Source organism: Salvia hispanica, chromosome 1, assembly GCF_023119035.1.
Source record: "Salvia hispanica cultivar TCC Black 2014 chromosome 1, UniMelb_Shisp_WGS_1.0, whole genome shotgun sequence".
In the NCBI taxonomy this organism is placed as follows: Eukaryota; Viridiplantae; Streptophyta; class Magnoliopsida; order Lamiales; family Lamiaceae; genus Salvia; species Salvia hispanica.
The window spans coordinates 50,231,982-50,250,559 of NC_062965.1; the positions used below are offsets into that span (position 1 = coordinate 50,231,982).

Genomic DNA, 18,578 nt, shown 5'->3' on the forward strand with positions numbered 1-18,578 from the left:
AGCATTCTTAAAAAGAGGCCAAAAAATAAAACTACAAGCTTAAGCCTCCTTTTCTCAATCTTGTTGCATTTTGTTCCGACCAAAATATGAATCCCATTGGTTGGTTAACCATTTTGTGTTGCTCAACATTTGTGACATGCCTTGACCAACCCCAAAACGTGTTCATATTGGCCGGACAAAGCAACATGGCCGGACGAGGCGGCCTTATAAATGGCGCGTGGGACCAAAAAGTCCCTGCAGAGTGCCAGCCCAGTCCGAAGATCCTAAGGTTCAATGGCAAGCTTGCGTGGGAGGAGGCCCACGACCCTCTCCACGTGGACATTGACCATAAGGTCTCTGGCATTGGGCCAGGGATGTCCTTTGCCAACACATTGTTGGCAAAGGACCCCACCATCGGAGTGATTGGTTTGGTCCCATGCGCAGTTGGAGGAACCAAAATAGGGGAGTGGGAGAAAGGGATGAAGTTGTACAACGACATGATCGATCGGACCAAGGCCTCCCTCAAGGACGGAGGGGCTCTCCGGGCTCTCCTATGGTACCAAGGGGAATCCGACACGAAGTTTTTGCAAGATACTGAGTCGTACAAGGCCAAGTTTGAAAAGTTTATTGCTGACGTGCGTGCTGATTTGCAAATGCCCACATTGCCTGTTGTCCAGGTACAATAAAATAATTGTAATTGTTAACGTTTAATGGCGGACAGAGGGAATCTTAGGCTTTTTTATGTTGTTAACGTTGTAGGTATTAGTGACATCTGGCGATGGTAAGTTCGTAGAAGAAATGAGAGCAAATCAGCAAGCGATCAAAGTTGCCAACTTGAAGCAAGTGGATTCGAAGGGGCTTGAGCTCATATTCGACAACGTGCATCTCTCGACCGTGGGGGCGATCAAGCTTGGGCAGATGTTGGCCGACGCCTTCCTCCAATTTTAGTCAATCGAGCCGCCTCGTCCATTGATGGTTTGGAACTATATATATAATTGAACGTGATGCATATGATGTATACGTTGAATTTTTGCAATAAAACATGTTCATCAATTATCAATATACTAACATAACTCATGCCTTATGTCACGATTGGATTTGAGTCCTAAGTTTTATGATCTCCAATATGATAAATTCAAAATTTAAGCTACAATCAATAAGACATTAATATGCTTTTAATGACTGTCATCGCATTTATCACTAGTTTCTATAACTAATCCTCTAATTATTTCTCTGGTAATCATCTTTATCTCTTGCTATTCCTACTCACATTCCGCAACTACATTTGGCGACACCAGTAACAATTGCAAGAAATATTTCATAATTACAAACAGTGTTTTAGACTCACAATGTAAAATTTTTGGCTTCGTCGCTGACTACAACAACAAAAACTTCCATAAATAGTGACAAATTGAAGTGTATGAAAATCGATGAAGCATGTTTAGTAGTAAAGATTAAATTGATCCAAAATTATACTCAATATTGAATTGGCGTGAGATTAATGTTATTCTTTCAAACTAACACCATTTTATAAAAACTAAAACTTATATAATCCACAATATTGCCGTTTGCTCGATCATGTAGGGATCAGACCACTTGGGATTCGCTAATTACCGGGACCTCTTTTATTGATTGATTCTGAGATGGCTAATCTCAGAGGTACAAGCCAAATACAACCGTGGTATCTTGATTACACACTAAGTACAATGTTACAAGCAGAAAACCCTAGACTACGCTTCAGAACTCCTTGGTTCTTGAGAGTCCATCTTTTCTGGTTGCACCTGCACACTTCGTAGCTGAATTAGTCACACAAGAAAGTTGATCCCGAAGGATCTAAACACAAAAGAGACTAAGTCAGAGAATCGGGCCACGAGTGGCTTAGGTCACAGCAGTGACTGCACTAGGCCTCAGACCTCCCCAATCCTCACAACAAGTCACAAAGGAGAGCACCGTTGAACGAATCCAAACCAGAGATTAGTGGAACCCTAGATCTCACCGGTCAACGTACACCACGGCCGTCTCACACGTGGACTTACCCACACAACTCCAGAACACGGCCAAGAACACAGATCCCTTACCACACACTCCAAGCACTTCGGGATTGGTCACTGACTGAAGACCAAACCATAGAAAGAGAAGGAAACCGAAGAAGTTGCCTAACACTCAATCTACACGGGTAAAACTCTTAGGAACTGAGAATCATCGGTGGAACAGAAAGCTCGAAAGAAAAAACCCGGCTAGGTTCGCCGGAATCTTAGAGAGAAGGAAGAGAGAGGAGGCGGTTTCTGGAGGCAAGAGAGAGAGAGAAGCAAATCGAATGAGAGAAGTCTAACAGGCTTCTCTCACTTAACAAACACAACACTCATCCAACGGCTGAGAGCCACAATCCGCGTGGAGTTGCCAGGTGTCACACATCCAGCCGCTCTGGATAAGTAAACGGGCCAGGCTCGATTTAGGCCAACAATTAATCACATGGGCTCAGCATGGACCAGCCCAATCAATTAATAAAGGAAGCCCAAAGCAAGGAGTCCAATATTCAACATTCTCCACCTTTGGACTACTTCTGGAGAAACAGGGGAGAGCCTTGGTCTACTGCTGCTTCGTCATTGCCTACAAGGCATTCCTATCACCAATGAACACAAGTTCAGTAGATAGAAGATGCCAGGTTGCATAACAAAACACCAGATGGTACCCCAATTAGTTTTGTAGGACTTAAACTGCCTTGTGACTTCACAGAGTCAACAAGGTCTTTCCCCGGGACATGCAATGCACATGCTCAACCAAAATCAAAGTGCAATTTTTTGATGCATGACAACAACTTATCCACAGAAAGACATTTGGTACCCATATCAGCAGGGTTATGATCAGTATGCACTTTTTGTAAAAGAACTTCACCTTTTTCCACAACATCTCTAATAAAATGGAACCTAACATCTATATGCTTAGTTCTATCATGGAAAACAGGATTTTTACAAAGTTGAATGCAGACTGACTATCAGAGTACAACACAGGAGCAGACTTAATAAACTTGAGTTCAGAAAGAACTCCCTTTAACCAGATTGCCTCCTTCATAGCCTCTGTAATGGCTATATACTCTGATTCTGTTGTAGACAGAGCTACAATGTGTTAGAGTTGTGATTTCCAACTAACACAAGACCTGCAAACCTGAAACACATAGGAAGTTGTGGACTTCCTCTTGTCCTTATCATTTGCATAGTTAGAATCAACAAAGCCACACAACTCAACACCTTGATCATGCTTAGAAAAACACAAACCATACTTAGAAGTATTTTTCAGATATCTAAGCAACCACTTAAGAGCTTCCCAATGCACTGGCCCAGGGTTAGACATGTATCTACTTAAGCAAGAAACAACATAGGCAATATCAGGCCTAGTGCTAACCATAAGATACATCACAGAGCCAATAGCATTAGAATAAGGGACCTTTTGCATAGCTTTAACCTCAGATTCAGTTGTAGGACAAAGGTCCTTACTTAGCATAAAGTGAGCAGCTAAAGGAACAGAAGCAATTTTAGCACCAAGCATATTAAACTTTTCAAGAATTTTTTGCACATAAGGTTCCTGATGAAGGACCAGAGAAGAGGACTTCCTATCCCTAAGGATATTGATCCCCAAAATCTTTTTAGCATCACCAAGATCTTTCATGTCAAAATTTTCACATAAGGCACTTTGCACATGTTTAATAGACTTAATGCAAGGACCCATAATCAACATATCATCCACATACAAGCAGGCATCAAAGGTACTCCTAATGAAACCTAACTTCTGCATGCATGTATTAAACTTAATATTCCACTGCCTAGGAGATTGTTTAAGACCATACAGAGCCTTTTTAAGCAAACACACATGATTGGGAAAGTTTGGATCCACAAAACCCTCTGGTTGTTTCATGTATATGGGTTTATCCAAGTCACCATGAAGAAAAGCAGTTTTGACATCCATTTGCTTTAATTCCCAATTAAAATGAGCACATAAGGCAAGCATCACTCTTACAGTAGTAAACTTAACCACAGGAGCAAAAATTTCTGTATAATCAATCCCCTCTTGCTGAGTAAAACCTTTGGCAACCAACCTAGCCTTGTACCTCAACCCCTCAATCTCATCTTTCAATTTAAACAGCCACCTGCAATCAACTACAGAGGCACCAGGGGGCAGAGGCACAAGGATCCAAGTATTATTGACAAATAGAGAGTGGATTTCCTCTTGCATAGCTTTAAACCACAAATCCCAGAACTTGGACTTTTGAGCCTGCTTAAAGGTTTGAGGCTCATTTCCATCAGATTCAAACACATTAAAAGCTAGGGCAACCAAATTCACAAAAGAACCAAATCTATCAGGGGGTTTACCAACCCTTCTAGCTCTATCCCTAGTTAACTGATAATTGTGTAAATCTGGATTATTATTGGGTTGTGGCTCACCATCAAAAACATTTTCATGGTCAGGGTCTTGGTTTTCTAGAGGCTCAGGGGGTATAGGATCTGGGTTGATAGGGGAAGAGTTCCACACCTGCTCCACCTCAGTGGAAGCATCACTGCCCTGGGACTCCACCTCACTTGAGGACCTCTCCTCAGATTGCTCCACCTCACTAAGAGGTTCACCATCTGAGGATGGAGAAGCAGGGGACCTGGGGACAACACAGGGGAAGTCATCTTCATTGAAGACAACATCCCTACTGACAACAACCTTGAAACCAGGTTCATCCCTAACCCACACCCTATAACCCTTAACACCATCAGGATAGCCAACAAAAACACCCTTTCTTGACCTTGGGTCTAACTTGTCAGTTTTTGAATGAATAAAAGCACTACACCCAAACACCCTTAGGTGTGACAGATTGGGTTTTCTACCAGTGAAAACATGCTCAGGGCATCTGCCCTTAAGAGGAACAGAAGGGGATCTATTTATCAAATAACAAGCAGTGTAAAGAGCTTCACCCCAAAACTTTTTGGACAAACCACTTTTGGACAGGAGACACCTAACCTTTTCAAGTAAAGTCCTATTCATCCTCTCAGCAACACCATTTTGCTGAGGGGTGTAAGGAGTAGTTTTATGTCTCCTAATCCCAGATTTTTGACACAAAGAATCCATTTGAGCATTGCAAAACTCAAGGCCATTATCTGTCCTAATGGTCTTGATACATTTTCCAGTTTGATTTTCAATTAAAACTCTCCAATTTGAAAAGGTTTGAAAAACATCAGACTTATGTTTTAAAAGAAAACACCAAACTTTCCTTGAAAAATCATCCACAATGGATAAGAAATACACAGATCCAGAGTGGGTAGTAACAGAGGCAGGGCCCCAAACATCCATATGCAAGTACTCTAAGACAGCTTGACTAACATTTTCAGTCACAGGGGTGGGAAAAGACACCCTGTGCTGTTTTCCCATCACACAAGTTTCACAAAAGGGGAGCTTATTTTTGAAATCCAACTCACTCAAAATATCAGAATTTTTCAAAAGTTTTAACCCCTTCTGACTCATGTGCCCAAGTCTATTATGCCACAGTAAAGCCTTATCCATTTTAACCAGATTTACACTATGATCATAACTAGTTAGAGGCTTAGCAGTACACACATACAGATTACACTTTTTCACAGCTTTAAACAGGCATAGCACACCCTTACAGATCTTCATAATACCCTGCCCCCACTTACCCTCAAAACCCTCAGATTCAAGACAAGAGCAAGACAACAGATTATAGTTCAGATCAGGCACATATCTCACATTTTTCAAAGGCAGCAAGTATCCATTCTCAAACTTTAAAAGCACAGTACCAATGCCAAGAATCTTACACTTCTTGTCATTAGCCATAGACACAAAAGCATTTTCCACAGGTTTGAGAGAAGTAAAAGCATCTTTGAAAGGACATATGTGAAAAGTGCATCCAGAATCAATTAGCCAGTCATTTTTGGTAAAGAAACACTCAGAGGCAGAGTTTACAGAAAAAACATCATGGTTCATAAAACAAACACCATCTGCACCATCATCCCTGGCCAGATTTGCAACAGACTCCATCTGGTTATTACCATTTGGATTCTTACCTTTCTTGGGTCTAGTACATTCTGCCTTGTAATGACCCACTTCCCCACAATTAAAACATTTTCTTTTAAACTTAGGGTCTTTACTTTTAGACCTAGACCTGCCTCTGTTTGACTTCTTACCATTCCCAGAGGAATTACTGCCATCCCCTCTAGATTTAGACCTCCCTCTCACATTCAAAGCCTTAGTTTGAGAAGATTTAGGGTTAAAGTTTTCTTTAAGCTCCAATTCTTTTGACTTTAAAGAACTGATTATTATGTCTAGAGGGGCACTATCCCTTCCATACTTTATAGCTGCCTTAACATCACCATAAGTATCAGGGATAGCATTCATGAGGGCTATGCTGGTATACTCATCAATGGTTTTATCTCCAGACCTTTTGATGTCCTGGACCAATTTTTGAAAAGTATCAATATTATCATCTATGTCCTTTGAAAGATCCAATTTAAATTTAAAAAGCTTTTCCAGGAGATACATCCTGGAGGACATAGAAGTTTCAGTATAAAGGGTATCCAGCTTAGCCCACATCTCACTGGCAGATTCAATAGCCCCAACCTTTCTAATCACAGAGTCAGAGAGGTTGAGGATAATTGAAGACCTAGCTAACTCATTCATTTCAGCCTTTTTCTCAGCAGACATATTTTCAGGAAGGACCCCTTCAATGGCTTTGAAAACCTTTTGCTGAATCAGAACACATTTTACCTTTTGTTTCCATATAACAAAATCATTTTTTCCATTGAAGGGGACAATGCCAACTGGCTGAGTCATTTTGAGAAAGATTTTTACACACACAAAAGAACTCAACACACCAAGGGCAAAGCAAGCAACTCTGCTTTCACAGATAGTGGATTTAAACAAGTAACAGTCAAAGAATCCACTAGGAACAAAGATGCAGAGATTTTTCATGCAATAATCACAGATGCAGCTAGCAGCAAGCACACACACACAGGCAACACAACTCAAGGTGATCCCAGACACACAAAGATCAAGTCTAGGTGAGTTCCTCCCTATCTGTCACGTGTACCCCGGCAGGAGGATTTCCCAGTTCGCAATCACCCAATGTATGGGGGCGCAGGGGGTCACTCAAGGCGGTTAAGGCACAGGGTGGATAGGTAATTTACTCAGGACACAGAAACAGAGCTCTGAGATACACACCTTGAGTAAGAAAAGGAAAAACAAGCAAGCAGCGGAAGAAAAGAAAGCTGTAAGCACCAAGATCATGCAAGAAGATAAGAGCACAGAGCCTAGACCGCGGCCAGCGGTTACTACCAGCAACAAAAGCCCAAGCGTGGGGTTCTAAGAAAGCAGTAAAGAGAGGTTTAGCCAATATACCAGAGCGGTTACCCTTCGTTAAGGTGTAACCGTCTTACCTCAGGGCCTATACCGGAGGCCGAGCTTTACTCTGACGAGCCCACCTCCTTAATTTGCGACCCGGCGCGCCCAAGTGATCCCCCCGTGGCTCTGATACCACTGTAGGGATCAGACCACTCGGGATTCGCTAATTACCGGGACCTCTTTTATTGATTGGTTCTGAGATGGCTAATCTCAGAGGTACAAGCCAAATACAACCGTGGTATCTTGATTACACACTAAGTACAATGTTACAAGCAGAAAATCCTAGACTACGCTTAAGAACTCCTTGGTTCTTGAGAGTCCATCTTTTCTGGTTGTACCTGCACACTTAGTAGCTGAATTAGTTACACAAGAAAGTTGATCCCGAAGGATCTAAACACAAAAGAGACTAAGTCAGAGAATCAGGCCACGAGTGGCTCAGGTCACAGCAGTGACTGCACTAGGCCTCAGACCTCCCCAATCTTCACAGCAAGTCACAAAGGAGAGCACCGTTGCACGAATCCAAACCAGAGATTAGTGGAACCCTAGATCTCACCGGTCAACGTACACCACGGCCGTCTCACACGTGGACTTACCCACACAACTCCAGAACACGGCCAAGAACACAGATCCCTCACCACACACTCCAAGCACTTCGGGATTGGTCACTGACTGAAGACCAAACCCTAGAAAGAGAAGGAAACCGAAGAAGTTGCCTAACACTCAATCTACACCGGTAAAACTCTTAGGAACTGAGAATCATCGGTGGAACAGAAAGCTCGAAGGAGAACTCCGGCTAGGTTCGCCGGAATCTTAGAGAGAAGGAAGAGAGAGGAGGCGGTTTCTGGAGGCAAGAGAGAGAGAGAAGCAAATCGAATGAGAGAAGTCTAACAGGCTTCTCTCACTTAACAAACACAACACTCATCCAACGGCTGAGAGCCACAATCCGCGTGGAGTTGCCAGGTGTCACACATCCAGCCGCTCTGGATAAGTAAACGGGCCAGGCTCGATTTAGGCCAACAATTAATCACATGGGCTCAGCATGGACCAGCCCAATCAATTAATAAAGGAAGCCCAAAGTAAGGAGTCCAATATTCAACAGATCAAATATGGGAGCTAATTCTTTAATAACTTTGTATCGAATTTCATAGATTGGCATTATTAATATCGAGAAAAGGTACGTATATTGAAACTTTAATTAGGTAATCGCCATTTGGACCTTTTAATAATAATTTAATGAAAGTTTAGCTTCACAAAAAGACAAAATGAGAAGGCTTATTTCTAGAAGTCTCTACGTAACAAACATGACTCATCCTATTACGTGTCCAAACTACAAATTTCCTTACCTTAATTTAAGCACCACAATTTTGTACACATATAACACATACACACACATTCAATAAATTGAGGCATCTAAATTCTTACATTAAATCCTAGTTACATAAAATTTGAAGCTGAAGACTCATCTCATGGATACTACTACTACTACTACTAAGGTAAGTGTCTTTTTTTTTTTTTTACATTAGTGTGTGTGTAATTATGGTTTTGCACATGTTTAGGGTAATGAAAGAGTTAACGATGAGGGAGTGGTGGAGAGAAAAGTGGAGACCGTCGACTTCCGGAAGCCGGCGGGAGCGGAGGAGCCACAGCCGGAGAAGGTGGCGGTGACTCATCTCGTTCACGACGACAACAACGGCGGAGCGGCAGCTAAAGTGGCTGAGAAACTGCCAGCTGTCAGTGAGGCCGTCGGTGACACTATTAGCAGGATGCAGTAATTTAAATTAACTACTTATTGAATACTAATTACTATGTTAATTATATGAATGTCTTGTCTTTTGGTGTTTTAATGCTTGATTTTTATTCATCTTGGTATATCTAATTTGGCTTTTAGGAGTATTAGAAAATGAACACTTCAAAGATTCTTATTTGCATATCATAAATGAAAATATAGTTATATAATTTGGATCGACCGGAACTCACACTTATATTATCAAAATATTCATTAACTAATAGGGTCTATTATGAAAAGGAAAATATGCAAGTAAAACATCTATGTCTGATTAAGGCAGGTGGGTACCTCGGGCCCAACTGTGACAAATTGGAGTTGAGCCCATAATATCATAAGTGCAAAACAAAATATGGGCATGGGATATGAAATTCTATTTTTTCTCCCTAATTCTATTTTTTTCAAGTTACCATACATGATATGAAATTCTATTTCGAAGTAAGAAAAACACTCGAATCGACTTTATACCTAGGATATAAAAGCCTATGTGAAATCCGAGCTTCGACCAAACCTGCCACTGTGAAGAAACGGCAGACCTTGCTAGCACACACTGAGGGCAGCTAGTTTGAGCCGTCACCCAACACCCTTTCACCATATTTTCAACATCATCCCTACTAAACCTTCCCCACTCCACTTGTGATCTATTCGAGACCGATTTGTGCATTTCGTTATACTTCAATCCTATATATCTCTTGGCTCCTGGAACCACCAACGATACAGAACATAGCGTTGCAAGGAAGAGGAGCATGAGCGCGGAAGCTACCATCTGTTGATATAACATAGACCCCGAGCTAAGAATCTGAACAATATGAATATACACATTTCCAGCAATAGTGATGACTAGAATGCCTAAAGCCGCCATGGATAGCACAATATCGTTATTCTCCGTGGAGCCCAAAGATGTCATGAAATTATTCATAGCAGTCGCATCAAATAAAGGCTGCTAAGCCTCACGAGTTTATCGTTGGAGGTGAGGTCTAAACTCGTTAGATCCACGGGGAGCTTCATGGCTACAGCTAGAAGTACGAGGGAGAGAAATACTTGCAGGGAAGCCAATACTTTTTGCTTCTGAAGCCAATGCAAGTGTGCAGACGGCAGAAGCTGCTTCAATGTACATGCCTATCCATGGCGTTGTTGCGTTGGGGATGAAGCCATGAGGCCGAGAGCTAACTCTATCGGCGATTTCTATCTGATTTTCTCTCTGTTGTTTGCATGTAGCATGGACTCTTATTTAAATCAACATACTACCTCCGTCACCCAAAATTTGCTACACTTTGACCCGACACGGGTTTTAAGAAATGTAATGGAAAGTGAGTTGAAAAAGTTGGTGGAAGGTGGGTCCTACTTTTAAAGTATTAGTTTTATAATAAAATATGAGTAGGAATGAGTTAATGGAATATGGGGTCCATTACCAAAAATGGTAAAAATGAAGTGTATCAAATTTTCAGGTACGGAGGTTGCAATATTTCAGTATTCCATTTCTTTGGCTTGTTGAGACAAGACTTTGAAATTAATTTTTCAGTGATGTCTTTGTTGCCCTGTTCTTGGTCAAAAATTATTATTTTTTCTTAATTTGATTGATTTTCTATTATGATTAGAAGGAAACTTGCTATGACACGAATGTGGTGGAGTGGAATCATGCACTTTTTTCCAAGTCTTGCAAGTCTCATTGATAGAGACACGTGTGGGGAGTTTTAGCAAGAACGTAATTATGGCTGAAAATTGGAATTGGCAAACAAATTGTGCAGGAAAATGGGCTTTCCTATTGACAGAATTTTGACAATGGGCCCAAAACGAGAATTCTCGGGTACTTTTTTGACAATGGGCCCAACAATAAGACCATTAATTTTTTAACAATGGGCCCAACATATATTATTTTGCAGCTGAAATCTAAAGCACTCGGTAAACAAAAAAAACAGAAGAAAGTTATAACCACGCTTAATAAGAAACATGTTGAGACTAAAAATAGATAAACAACATGAAAATTACTACTACGGGCCCAACATATATTATTTTGCAACTGAAATCTAAAGCACTCGGTAAAAAAAAACAGAAGAAAGTTATAACCACGCTTGATAAGAAACATGTTGAGACTAAACATAGATAAACAACATGAAAATTACTACTACTACTACTACTACGTTGTTGTTGAACTGTCTCTTGATAATGTTGAAGCAGATGCCAAAGGATTTTCAGTATTTAGCTCAATGGACGCCATCCACTCGTCTAATTATAAAAAAATAAGAAATTCTTAAATCTAAATAAAAACACAAATATTAAAGAAAAAATATAAAAGGACACTCTTCACCTTTATTTAATGTTTAATTTAAATGCAATAACTTCCTAATTCGGTTTAAATAAGCAAAAAATAGACTAAAATTAAACTAATGACAAAACCAACTCTTGCACGACCTGACGACCATTTCCCATGCAAACTCTTGGTGGGCTTTAGATGTTAGAACTAAAGTACTCTCACGTGGGCTTTAACAAATCGGCTCAGAAACTATCACGGTATTGGGCCCTTAAGTCCCTGGACCATACGTTATTCAGTAGTATTCCACCTGTCTCCTAAAAATAGAAGTTCTTTCTTTTTTGGTTCGTCCCTAAAATAAAAAAATTTTATATTATGAAATTACATTCTCTCTAATGAGGTGAGACCTATTGTCCACTAATACACTTTTCTTTCCACCTCTCTCTTACTTTATCAATTTTGCATTAAAACTTATGTCATTTCAAATGTTTCCATTTTAGGAGACGGAGGAAGGAGTATTTTATAGTATTAAAAATATGTGAACATAAAATTAGAGACTGATTAGCGATTAGCTGACTAGAATGTAAAATTACACGAAGCAATTCTAAATCGAGTTAGAGTTCACTACTTTGATGTAAAGGAAGAAAGAAAATTATGTTTAAAACAAGCTTCAACTTGCCCACTTGGCTTCAACCTTGTCAGAGACCATGTTGTTGATTGTGTAACACACTGTAACACTCACTAAACCTTCTCCCTTTGACTTAGTCATCGATCTGCATAGGCCATAGGCCATTACCATTGACTTAGTCATCGATCTGCATATTACAATTTTGATTCATAAAACCTTTCAATAGAAAATTTTCCATCATCCATCTTTGTTGTTTCTCCCTTTGTTTCCTTATCTCTAGATATAAATTTTTGACAAATAACATCCACAAATAAGAAAAATAATAAATAATGCCCAAGTGACCAAGTCATGGATCTTTTACTATAGAATTTCTGACAAAATTATTGTAGACTTGACAATTACAATTTGAGAACTATTTATTAGAAAGGAAAAACCCTTAACAAGCATAACCCTAATGAAAACGCGCCAGAAAACGTTAATCTAACTAGAATTCCTAAAAATTCTCTACCTCTATTGCTAACCTCATCAAACTTCATTTGTCCTATAATCCTATTGGTGTTGAATCATATTCATTTTTAGGCCATCTAATTAGAATTGAGGCATTTCATTTTTATAGCAAAATATATTGTTTTTAAGAAAATCTTCACGTCCAATACCAAAATATTTATGACAACGTAAGAGGTGGTTCCAATTACAAAATCTCCGTCAACTACTAGTCAAAGGTCAAGAAACAAATATACGTGGTCCCGGAGGAGAGTCTTCTATCTTCATTCATCCCGACCACCTCGAGTCTACGAAGACCAAACATTTACTAGTCTTTTTTGGTATTGGACTTGGTCGTTTGTAAAGATGATGTAGGAGAAACCCTTTTACATATTTTTTTATTCATACAAAAATTTAAATGAGTGAACTACGAAATTAGTAACTAGAAAATGTGGCTTGCACTTTTTTAGTATCCAACATTTACGAAATCACATTTTCAGTCAAAAAGTTCAATATATTATATTCTAAATTCAGTCCTGATTTTTACTATCTACCATTCAGTTCTTGTGGGGCGTATTTGTACATTTAGCTTTTTGAGGAGGGCACCTAAATTGTGATTTTTGAATGTTTATGTACTTCCGTTGTGATTTTTTAAGGACCAAAAATCTTTGTGATACTATTAATTCTCAAAGTAAATTATTTAAATCTTTGCCGTGCTATTTAAAAATGAACTATTTAAATATTTGTAGTACTATTGAAATTATTGCATTACAATCGTGAAATTAATAGTAGAATTATGTATTTGTAATACTATTAATAGCACGAAAATGGAAATAAATGACAAATTTTCAAGAACGGATGGGTAATATTTAAAGACCAATATCTCATAGTCGTCTCCAAGGTCAAGTAATGAGTTGTTATAAGCCAAGCTTTTTTTTCATGATAATTATACACTTTTCATTCAGCTAATATGTCGCCTCTGCAACTGATCATCTTTATCTTCCTACTTCTCCCACCATCACTACTCTCCACAGCTTTACATGCCAAACCGGGATGCCATGACCGGTGCGGGGATTTACTCATTCCATATCCATTTGGAATTGGAAAAAATTGTAGCCTCAACCCTTATTTTGACATCAACTGCAATAATTCCACAGACCCTCCAAAAGCTTACCTCTCTATATTGAAAAAAGAAGTGATTGAATTCAATGAAACTTACATTCGTCTCAAAAACCCCTACATGATTTCAGCTTGCTATCATCTCTCAACCGACAATAAACATAGTATGACTGTGAACTTGTCGGGAACTCCCTATATTCTTTCTTATGAAAACGTGCTCACTGCTATCGGGTGTGATGATATGCTGCTGCAATCCAACGGAAGTTCCACCCTTGGCGGCTGCTCGGTGTTTTGTGCTAACAAGAGTGATGCCGGCTTCGGAGATTGCAACTTCAATGGTTGTTGCCATCAATATCTCGACGGTAATTGTGTTTAGTTTTGTTTTGATCGCAATCCAAGTGAAAAAAGTAAATATTTTAACATTACAATAACTCGTACTAACAGACTAACAGTCTCTTATAAATTTATGTACAATTAAGGATTAATTGATTGTATTCTCTAATTAATACATGATCTCAATATTTGAAATATTTCAATTCCATCTCAATATTTCAACCTATCATATACTCCCTCCGTCCCATGTTACTTGCACTGTTGCTTTTCGGCTCGTCACAAACTCCTTACACTATTTATAGTTTAAGTTTGAATTAATGCATTTAATTAATATGTTAGTTTAAGTTAAGAGGTCCTTTATTAAGTGATGTCTCATTACACTTAAAATTCTAATTTTATTACACGAAAAAATCAATCGCAAATTTACGGCCTAAAATGAAAAGTGCGAGTAACAAGGGACGGAGGGAGTACATTCTAATCTTATTATTTTGCATGTCCCTACCTACTTTTTTTTTTTTTTTTGTGGTCTCCAAATTCCCTAACTATTTTAGGAGAGGAAGGACGTTTTTTGGAAGCAGAACTGATTGACTTGAGCGGAAGATCACAACGTAAAAAGCTTTTACCGTGCAGCTATGCCTTTATCCAGGAGATGACAGAGAGGAATGAAACTGTATTCACATATCCTTTGTACTATCTGAATAACTCAACAGCATTGTTAAATGATGACTGGGCATCAGCATCAAGGCCACCAGTAGTGCGCTTGGACTGGACCGTTGGGGCTGAGAACTGCAGTCGAGCTACGAATTCCAGCACTTACGCATGCCTAGACGAAAGGAGTGTTTGTGTTGATTATAACGATTATGATACAGGATACACATGTAGCTGCGTGCAAGGGTTTGAGGGAAATCCTTACCTACGTGGAGGATGCCAAAGTTGGTTTTTTTTTTTCTCCCTAATTCTATTTTTTTCAAGTTTCCATACATGATATAAATGAAGTTAATTTCTAGTATATACGACGTTTTATGAAAACATGCATTCGCTATCTCATTTGCTACTCTGCCAGCAATAATTCCCTCTTCAAGTTCAATTGCCAAACGTGGATGCATGGATCAATGTGGAAAAGTATCGATTCCATTTCCATTTGGTGTGGGTCCAAATTGCTTCTTGGAGCCATCTTTTGAAGTTGTTTGCAACAAGGACACCCACCCTGCCACACCCTTCCTCCATCTTTTGAACGCTGAAATCGTTGAGCTGAACTCATCAAAAATTATTGTCAACTACATGAACATATCTTCAAATTGCTACAATAGGTCAGGCTATCAAGTTGGGTGGAGCTTGACAATTGACTTGTTGAAAACGCCATATAGTTTATCAGATGACAACTGGATCACCACCATTGGCTGCAATGTTATGCTTAACGGGGTTATTGGAGAAGACAAAAGAAGTTCTATTCAAAGCAGTTGCACAGCCATTTGCTCCGACAGTCTTGAGATCTATGATGATGGTGGAACTTACGCAGATTGCGGCTATGGACCAACATCTTATGCAGATGATGGTTGTTGCAGGGTACCAATTCCAAGAGGTAATAATAAGTTGATGCTTCATTTCTATAAAAAGAATTCAATAGATATTATGGGTAAAGCATTTCTTGTTTGACACAAAATCTTACGTAGTGTTCTTTTAGAAAGAAAATAAAGTTTGAGATATAATAAAGCATATATATAAGGATATTTTTCATTTTAGAAATTGTGTGGGATGTCCAAAACAAGAACACAAGTTACTTTAAGTGGCTTCTTATTACACCGTACATTCTCTACAACACATTCTCTAAGGGTCTGATAAGCTCAAGATATAGTTTTAAAATCTAGTACTCCCTCCGTTCCCTCATAGTTGAGGCAGAACTTTTCAGCACGGAGTTTAAGAAATGAATGTTGAGTGTGTTAAATAAATAGATAAAAAAGTAAGAAAGAAAAAAAAGATAGAGAGAATAAAGTAAAAAGTGAATGAAGAAGAGATAGTAAAGTAAGAGAGAGTAAAGTAAGAAAGAGGAAAAAATTATTCCCTTCGTTTCTCCATAGTTGAGTCATTTTACCATTTTGGGAATTTTCTTCATAGTTGAGTCATTTCCATATTTGGTAACTTTTTTCTCTTTCTTACTTTACTCTCTCTTACTTTATTCTCTCTATTTTATTTACTTTATACTTTATTTTCTCTACCTTTTCATCTCTCTTACTTTTTTATCTATTTATTTAACACACCCAACATTCATTTCTAAAACTCCGTGCTCAAAAGTTCCGCCTCAACTATAGCGAAACGGAGGGAGTACTATATATGGAAATGACTCAACTATGAAAGAACGGATGGAGTACTATATGTTATCTTAACTAGAACATGTTGCAGTTATGAGTGAAATATGTGTTGGATCATTTGCAGGTATAACTTACCTTGAATCAAATTTGACTCATCTCAGTGAACTGCCGACAAGTGCTAATATTTATTGCAGTTACGCCTTCACAAAATACGCTAAAAAAATGATTCATAATGGTCGTTATTATGAACATATTGAGGAATTTTTGCTTACGAATAACTCAGACATGATCCCACTAATCAATGCTCACCCGATTGCGAGCATGGCATTGGATTGGAGGATCGAAAGGATGAATTGCAAAGAAGCACGGCAGGATCTCGCTAACTTCATATGCAGAGATAATAGTGATTGTGTTGATTTTGATGCTACGCTTGGAGGGTACCTCTGCAATTGCTCCAAAGGATACACAGGCAATCCCTACCTCAGTCCAGGGTGCCAAGGTTCAATCTTTTGCCTCGTTATGCTATATATAATGATTTGTGTGTCAATTCCCCTACAGATATATGCTTTGTCAAATTACAACTTGTGATTATGTATCAAGCAGATATTGATGAATGCAAGGATAATTCAACTAATACATGCGTCTCAAATTCAATTTGCGAAAATGTTCCGGGGACATTTCACTGCTTGTGTCCGAAAGGTTATATTGGTGATGGGAAAAAGGATGGCACCAGTTGCATTCCGCAGCCGCCTTCCAAAACCAAGATCAATATCTTGATAGGTAACAATATAATGTTCCAACTCAAATATCAATTAGATATGCTGCTCAGATATGCTGCTGCTCACTGAGTTTTACTTATTTCTAAAATTTGTTAATTTTCTCACTCTTAAGTATGCTTGTAGGTATAGGCTCTGGATTGGGGTTTCTTCTTCTAGTTTCAGTGCTCTTTTGGTTGTATAAGTTGTTGCGAAAGAGAAAGGAAAGAATGGTAAAAGATAAATTCTTCAAGCGAAATGGTGGTCTTCTCTTGCAACAACAGACCAATGAAGGTGCACTTGGAAAAACAAAAGTTTTCCCTGCAAAAGAGTTGGAGGTGGCTACGGATAACTTTAATGGGAGCAGAATTATTGGACAAGGAGGGCAAGGCACTGTCTACAAAGGAATGTTATATGATGGTAAGATTGTTGCGATAAAAAAATCAAAGTTGGTCGAGGTGAATCAGTTGGAACAGTTTATAAATGAAGTGGTCATACTATCACAAATCAATCACAGGAATGTGGTCAAACTATTGGGGTGTTGTTTGGAGACTGAGGTTCCTCTTCTTGTGTATGAATTCATGCCAAACGGGACACTTTTTGATCTAATTCATGATCCAAGTAGTGAATTTCCATGTACATGGAACACGCGGTTGAAAATCGCAGCAGACATAGCAGGAGCAGTAGCGTACTTGCACTCTGCTTCTTCTGTGCCTATCTATCACAGGGATATTAAGTCTAGTAATATCCTCCTTGATGAAAAGTATGTTGTCAAAGTATCAGATTTTGGAACATCGAGGTCTGTTGCTACAGATCAGACTCACATAACTACTCTGGTTAAAGGGACGTTTGGATATCTAGATCCAGAATATTTTCGGTCGAGTCAATTCACAGAGAAGAGCGATGTTTATAGTTTTGGAGTAGTTCTAGTTGAGCTTCTTACAGGGCAAAGGCCAATATCTCTTGATAAAACAGAAGAGGAAAGAGGCCTAGCGACTCGGTTCCTTGTATGCATGGAAGAAGAATGTATGGATACGATTTTAGATCCGCAGGTTTGGGAGCACGGAAGAAAGGAAGAGGTGACCCTAGTTGCAAAGCTGGCACAAAGATGTTTACACTCGAAAGGGAGAATGAGACCAACTATGAAAGAAGTTGCCACTGAATTGGAAAGTTTTAGGATGTCTGAAATGTCGAGTGGTGTTAATGTTGTATCAGAAGATGTGAGATCTTTGGAAGATATGTCTGCGATGATTTCAGACACTGAGTACACATGGACCTACAGTTATAAGAGTGCTTTCACATCATCATCAGACACACATCCGTTAGTGTTATCTGACAGTGCATCATAATATAGACGCATTTGTAGTAGACTCAAATAAGATGATCAAGACTTGGTTCTATGCAATCTTTGAGATTATTTACAATTGTTTTTAAGTTTTTTTTATCAAATGTTGTGGATCTTTTAGATTTGTGGTTTGTTCCTAGGGTATTTAGTTACTTAATTTTTTGTTATTGTGTTGAATCGATGTTTAGAGCATGTTTT

At 39.0% G+C, this 18,578-nt stretch overlaps 2 protein-coding genes across 3 annotated transcripts; both read left to right on the forward strand.

Annotated features, from left to right (window-relative positions):
- Positions 1-1,032, forward strand: LOC125201536 (probable carbohydrate esterase At4g34215). The gene is made up of 2 exons (XM_048099697.1): positions 1-656; positions 739-1,032. Exons 1-2 carry the CDS (start codon positions 87-89, stop codon positions 925-927), a joined length of 759 nt encoding a protein of 252 aa, XP_047955654.1. The 5' UTR covers positions 1-86; the 3' UTR covers positions 928-1,032.
- A 12,595-nt stretch (positions 1,033-13,627) lies between these two features.
- LOC125218394 (wall-associated receptor kinase-like 8) lies at positions 13,628-18,578 on the forward strand. 2 transcript variants are annotated; one of them, XM_048120054.1, is made up of 6 exons: positions 13,628-14,000; positions 14,523-14,903; positions 15,035-15,553; positions 16,564-16,779; positions 16,884-17,060; positions 17,183-18,578. In XM_048120054.1, the coding sequence occupies exons 1-6, from the start codon at positions 13,760-13,762 to the stop codon at positions 18,382-18,384; spliced, it is 2,736 nt and encodes a 911-aa protein (XP_047976011.1). In that variant the 5' UTR covers positions 13,628-13,759; the 3' UTR covers positions 18,385-18,578. The 2 variants fall into 2 exon arrangements, with proteins under 2 accessions (XP_047976011.1, XP_047976019.1); XM_048120062.1 differs by having other exon boundaries at positions 13,858-14,903; positions 16,405-16,779.

What these genes read in the sequence shown, in the direction of transcription:
- LOC125201536 (XM_048099697.1), top strand. Translation starts at nt 87, where the DNA reads ATGAATCCCATTGGTTGGTTAACCATTTTGTGTTGCTCAACATTTGTG. An exon ending in CCACATTGCCTGTTGTCCAG is followed by an intron (nt 657 to 738) that starts GTACAATAAAAT and finishes TTAACGTTGTAG; the next exon opens with GTATTAGTGACATCTGGCGA.
- LOC125218394 (XM_048120054.1), top strand. Translation starts at nt 13,760, where the DNA reads ATGATTTCAGCTTGCTATCATCTCTCAACCGACAATAAACATAGTATG. An exon ending in TTGCCATCAATATCTCGACG is followed by an intron (nt 14,001 to 14,522) that starts GTAATTGTGTTT and finishes TAACTATTTTAG; the next exon opens with GAGAGGAAGGACGTTTTTTG. An exon ending in CAGGGTACCAATTCCAAGAG is followed by an intron (nt 15,554 to 16,563) that starts GTAATAATAAGT and finishes CGAATAACTCAG; the next exon opens with ACATGATCCCACTAATCAAT.